This window comes from Orycteropus afer, unplaced genomic scaffold, assembly GCF_000298275.1.
Source record: "Orycteropus afer afer isolate SDZICR_OR568_19922 unplaced genomic scaffold, OryAfe1.0 scaffold00411, whole genome shotgun sequence".
In the NCBI taxonomy this organism is placed as follows: domain Eukaryota; kingdom Metazoa; phylum Chordata; class Mammalia; order Tubulidentata; family Orycteropodidae; genus Orycteropus; species Orycteropus afer.
Window position 1 is genome coordinate 771,163 of NW_006921998.1, and position 6,505 is coordinate 777,667.

The following is a 6,505-nucleotide window of genomic DNA, read 5'->3' on the forward strand; positions in this document are numbered from 1 at the left end:
TAGTGATACTGCCTCGGAAACCCAAGGAGGGGTCGCTATGAGTCGGGGCCGACTTGATGGCACATAACAACAACAAACAACATCGCCAAGCCACATTGAAATAAAGGTGCAAAACCTGGTCAACCCAATGAAACAGAATGGACTTGGTAGCTGTCTATGTGGAAAAGGGATAGTAGGATGGGGTCTCCATTTGCCAACAGTATTTGTGTTTCTGGCACAGATGACTGGCGGGGGAGGTTTGTACTTGAGTGCAGCAATATACTTTTCAATGCAAACACGCTAAAATTAATGCCTGTTTTTTCCCTTGCAGGATGAAAACATAATGCGTTCCATGCAGCTCTTTGAAAATGTGATTTAACTTGTCAAATAGCTCCTCAATCCAACAGACAAATGTGAACTATCCTACCACACTTTAAGGCAGAGCTGTCACTTTAGCATAGATTGCTCAGCTTAACACTGAGGCATATTATGCAAACAAGCTTTTTTTCAACATGAAGCAATCCCCGAGAGAAATGAGTTTTCCAGTTATAAATTTGCATCCTTTTCATAATGCACTGAGTTCATGGGATGTTCCATAAGTCATTTCATACCCTGTGAATAGTCCAAAGTAATAGAACCTGGAGTATAGGGTTTTCTTTTTTTAGATTCTTTAGCCACGGGATCACTGAGGCTTTCACTTACCAAAGTGATTTTAAAATAGCAGTGTTTTTTTGCTACAGGTTTGTATGGATTCAGACCCAGGATTTTAAATGGTTTTCTAAAATATTGGCATCTGCGTTGAATTTCCAGAAGTTAAAAGTCTGGATGCTGGGATTCCACTGATGTCCTTTACATGACCCACAACAGAAAAGGTAGCTACAATTAAAATAACACACACCGTCCCAGTTCCTAGGGATCTGCTACCTTCCGTTTAGTCTTTAATTTCACCTGGCATCTTTCGTAACATTCAACCGTTTATCACCAGACCTGAGCATATGTCTAATAAAGCCTATTTAATAAGCAGTTATTAAGTTTTCAAAGACATATTATAAACAAGGCCTATATAATCTAATTTTGGATTTGTTCAATTTATAAAAAAAGTCTACCCATTGTCGTCGATTCGATTTCGACTCATGCTACCCTACAGGATAGAGTACAAGTGTCCCGTAGGGTTCCCAAGGCTATAAATCTTTGTGGAAGCAGACTGCCACATCGTTCTCCCCTGGAGTGGCTTGATGGGTTCCAACCACTGAACTCTTGGTTGGCAGTGGAGTGCTTTCATCACTGCACCCCTAGGGATGACTATTTTGTATTGTACTATTAAGTGGAAGTCCAAGGCTGCAGCAAAGCAAGGATGTTTACAAGCATATGCTAAGGGTCCAGATGTTAGTTCTCTAGCACATCTTAACGCCTAGTAACAAGAAACCCTCAGCAGCATAAAGGCCTTTCCACCCTCAGCCCTAGTTGCTCAGAGCAGCCTTAGATCACAAGCCACTAAGAGGCACACAACACTGAATGACCCAAGGCCTACTGACAACAACCGGCAAGCAGAATCCCACTGCAAGCCCAGTCATTCCACAGTACTGGACAGTACGGTACCCAGATGAGTAGACAATGAGGACCCCTGCTGAACCACTCACCGGGCTGTATTATAATTTAGCTCGTCATGAAACTCCAACAGCGCTGATTCTTTTCAACAGTCTTAATCCAACATGTAAAGTTGCCACACAGTATTGAAGACACACGTATCTTCCCGGTTTTGCAGAAATACCACAAAGACCAAGAGGCTAAAGTAGGAGGAAATTTGCAATTGTCTTTGCAACAATAAATCAGGTATCTATTCTGGTGTAGAGATAGGATGTTGAAAGCTGCCCTGCTATCACCAGTGTAGAAATTAAGAGTAGTACAATACATGTACACTGAAATTTGCCATCGCGTATCTGTGTATACTCAATGTGCACATTTTGTATTTCAGAGAGAAAAATAAAAGCAAGTAAAATGTTTATAACTCTACTGTCTATGTTCTAGGTCTTTATTCTAACACGTTTTATAATTGTGAGATTGAAAATACTGCTTTCTTTTCTTAAAGCCTTTTCTAGATCTTAGGGATCACCACATTTGGGTGCAGCTAAGAGTGAGGAAGAAAACTAAAGGGGCAGTGGAGGTGGCGCTCTTAGCTAGTGTGACGCGAGGAGGTGACTGAGAGGGAGCTGAGGAAAGAGCGCTCCGGTGGACACGCAGGGCAGAAGCTCCGAGGGTGGGGGAGCGTTGCTGTAATTATGACACTTCAGAAATGACTTCCATTCATCCAAATTACAGTTGTGAGTCTGCATCTGAAATGAGAACTGCAGTGGGGTCACGGTAGGTATTCTGAGGGATGCTTCTAGGATGTAATATTGCTGCTCCTACAGGACAATGAGTTCCTTATTTCCATCCCTTCAAAGCACGGGTCCCCACCTGCATGTGGTATGGGCTACAACCAAGTCCTGGTGGCCTCGCTCACTGCCCAGGACACACAGGATCTTATCATGTATCATTTCTCTTGTACTCCTATCTGGAAGAGAGAGCCAAGAATCTGCTGCTACTACACGGAAAGTCTGAGACCTGTGTCTGTAAGCTATGTGTTACACATTTAAAAAATAGTAATTGTAAAACAGAGCAAGCACAACAAAATCACTGAACACGTATTAGAATTTGAAGATTTTAATTTCTGAGTATCTTCATGTATACATCAGTATTTTCAAGCTATGAAATACAAAAATAACATTTACTTAAATACAAGTAGTACCTGAAAATTTAGGTAGTTTAATGGGTTGGAAAAAAACAACATACTTGTAAGAGCATTTACACATTTAAAAAGACTTCTTAAACTGTAAAACTATGGAATACAACTTTTCCATGCATTCTACATTATAAAATAGATATTTACAAAGAATAACAGTGAATTTACAAACATTTGTCCACTATTTAAAATTTGTATACCCTTGATAAATATGAAACTGACAAATAATGGTAAAATATCTATAAAAATAAGTGCAGCTAAAAATTAACTGCAAAGTGCTATAAAAGGCAATAGGAAAAATGCAAACACATATGATCTTGTAAACTCAATATGGTTCTTCCCACAAACCATGAAAATGTAAAAGATAAACCCACAAAACTATACTGTTACAGAATTTTTAAAACCAGCTTTCTATTAAGAACCGTTCTTTATTATTGATAAGTAACTTTTACTTTGATTCAGTGGTACTGTCCTTACTCATTTTAACCTAGTAAATAATGTATTATGGTTGTGATTTACAGAAAAAGAAACTGAAATGAGTTTGAAAGTTTCCAGGGTACCCCCAGTCGGCCTTTAATACCTGTCAGCACCTAACAAGACGCTTGTTGGTCGGGTCCCCTGTTCAACAGCAGACAGAGCAGTATGTCGGGATTTTAGACTTGATGACAATGAGACTTCCCTGCGGACAGGAAAAATTTCACATCATTAGTATCCTGGGACCTTCCCTCAAAAGGTATTATACCTGCAGGAACATGCCTAACACAAGCCCATACCTATAAACAAACAAACAAGCACAAGAGCAGAGTAATGGAAAAAAGAACTTTTTTCAGTTAAATAACATGTAGCCTATTACTGTTTTTTAAAGGTATCTAACTAGAGAAGTAATTAGAAGCCAACTACCAGGACTTGAATCCAGCTTCTATCACTCACCGAAGAAGCCCTGGTGATGCAGTGCTTAAAGTGCTTGGCTACTAACCACAAGGTCCACGGTGGTGAAGCCGCTCTGAGGGAGGAAGATGGGGCAGTCGGCTTCTGTAGAGTCACAGCCTGAGCATCCCACGGGGCAGTTCTACTCTGCTAGGGTCACCATGAGTCAGATCACCTCCAGGGCAGAAGGCTCTCTCACTCCCTGTGCTGTCAAACATGGGGCTAATTACTTCTCTGCATTTGTTTCTTAATCTTTAAGGGGGCGTGGGGTAAACAAATCATACCTCAGAGGGTTCTAGTGAAGAACAGGTAAGCCTGTTAAAAGTCTAGAAAGTGCTCAGCAGAGCATGGCACAGAATCAGGTTCTCTAGCCCTCGATGTAGATGGGAGTGTGTGTTCATCACTGTGTGTCTGTCCCAGTACAGACATGCTTATCACTAAGAGAGAAAATGTCATCAGGCTAAGAAAGACCTGATTTCAATTTAAAACGGGAACAAACAAAAGGAGGCAAGCAGTAAAATGATCCCTTCTAAGTGTTACAATGTAGCTGTAACTGATAGTTTTGTTTCCCCAAAAGCTGTCTTTCCATCACTGTGATACACTCAGGACAAAAAATGGGAAACGGCAATATCGAAAAGAATCCTTTTCAAGACTCCTTCCGCACATTTAAAGGAAGAGAAGGACACATAAACTTTTAAGTTCTTAGAAGAAAAAGAACATTCATTAATTTCATAAGAATTACAAAGTACCAAAACAAGCATAAAAATAATAAAGTCAAGGGAAATCTTTGATATGCAATTTCAACTTTCGTTTGCAATTGCATTGATTATTTAATTATTAAAATACTGAGTGGAGCCCTGATGATGCAGTGGTTAAAGAGTTCAGCTGCTAACCAAAAGGTCGGCAGTTCAAACCCACCAGCTCCTCCGCAGGAAAAGATAAGACAGCCTACTTCTGTAAAGATCTGCAATCCTGGAACCCTGTGGGAGCTGTTCCACTGTCCTATAGTTTTACTACAAGTTAGAATTGACTCAAAGGCAATAGCACAAAATATTGTGTAGGAAATAAGGAGGTAAATGGAAGAGAAAAACTTCAGAGAAAATAAACAGAGCACTCAATAGCCCTTCCAACTACAAATTCAGTTGCCATTCTGTATCAGCAAGATTCAAAACTATTAAGACTGACTGGCAATAATACAGGGCTCTCGTGCTAGCCCCAGGACCTTGGTTAGTCAACTAACCATCTAAGTTCCCCTCCAAATCTTAATATGCTCTTTCTAAAGTTCATTTACAAGTAAGTTACCTCCAACCCCAAGAAATCTAACATGATGGACCTGCCCCATCTACTTGCCTCAATACTAGGCCACAAGACCTATGAAAACCACCTAGTGCACATTTCAAACCAAAAGCTGTGCCATCATTACTGAGCATCTGTTTACTTGAATTTCAAGGGGAAGAAAGGGCAAATTCATTCTGCATTCAAATTCTCAGGACAGTAAGCTTTTGCTTGCAAGAAAAGCTTACTTTCTGTTGAGAGGGGACACTGTGGACTGGCCAGGGAATGGTTCTGCATGTCTCAAGGTATCCAAATGTTAATCCTCTGCCTAGGGACTAACACATCACAAAGACATTCATCTTGTAAATTCAGAACTTACTTCCTCTTCATATTTTTTAATCTAGGTATTCATCATAAAAAGAATTTAATCAATTTTAAAGTCACTGAAATGGGTCAAATTAAGGAATTTAAATAAAACTGAAACCAAACCAAACTCAGTGCCATTGAGCCGATTCTGACTCACAGTGACCCCCACTGGGTTTCCAAGGCTATTAATCTTTATAGAAGCAGACCACCTCATCTTTCTTCCATGGGGTGCCAACTTTTTGGTTACCAGCCATATCTCTTAACCACTACAGCACGAGAGCTCTGTAAATAAAGCTTAAACTAAAATATTTGCCATTTTAAGATTGTATACATGCACACAAACTTTATAATTAAATTTTGTTAAAAACCACATAGACAACTCAATTCAGCAATGTTAACACAATTATGCACACAATTCCACCACTGAAGGCCTGATTAAATATAATCTCTGAAAAGAAGAAGAGGATCATTTCTTTATGAAAATCATTCTAAACCTCAACGATTTGAACACTCCTTTCAAAAGATGAAAATTGTAGTTATGTGTTAAGGTTATGTGTCAGCTTGGCTGGGCCTGGTTGAGTGGCTGGGCAGGGGTGGTAGTTACTCCCCATGATGAGACTGACAACAACTCCATGGTGGAATCTGCCACAAGCAGCTGAGTAGCTGCTTTCGGGATGTGGTCTGCTTCCTGTATATAAAGAGAAACTTTGGGAATGGTCTGCAGCTTTGGGCACTGGTGAACCCTGCATGTAGCCGAGCACTGTTCAGTAGGCTGATGATCTTGGAACTGTTAATGGACTTGAATTAGTGGACTGCTCTATGCTTTGATAATTTGGGGACTAGGCCATTGTACTTGTCGACCTTGGGTTTGTCAGGCTCAACAGTCTCCAGCCCCAGTAGGCCAGGAGCAAGAGGCTGAGCTGAAGCCCAAGGTCGAGGGGCTTTCACCCAGCCCCTAGAGCTGGCACTCTGAACTCAGACTTACAGTCTCCTCAACAGTAAGGAGGAGGTCTGGTAGCAATAAGGAGCTCTGGTAGCATAGTGCCTAAGGCACCTGACTGCTAACCAGTAGGGTGGCGGTTCAAACCCACTAGCCACTCCTCAGAAGGAAAGTTGGGCGATCTACTTCTGTAGTGATACCGCCTCGGAAACCCAAGGAGGTGTCACTATGAGTCA

The 6,505-nt window shown here is 40.8% G+C and overlaps 2 protein-coding genes across 2 annotated transcripts in view; one reads left to right on the forward strand and one right to left on the reverse strand.

Moving 5' to 3' along the window:
- The window catches only part of KCNIP4 (potassium voltage-gated channel interacting protein 4), a 239,293-nt gene extending 238,935 nt beyond the window's left edge, over positions 1-358 (forward strand). The window contains exon 8 of the mRNA XM_007953764.2: positions 311-358. Coding sequence (XP_007951955.1) covers positions 311-358 — 48 coding nt within the window. The remainder of the gene's footprint in view (positions 1-310) is intronic.
- Positions 359-3,383: 3,025 nt separating this feature from the next.
- Positions 3,384-6,505, reverse strand: part of PACRGL (parkin coregulated like) — a 20,276-nt gene continuing 17,154 nt past the window's right edge. Inside the window, exon 7 of the mRNA XM_007953768.2 lies at positions 3,384-3,440. Coding sequence (XP_007951959.1) covers positions 3,384-3,440 — 57 coding nt within the window. The remainder of the gene's footprint in view (positions 3,441-6,505) is intronic.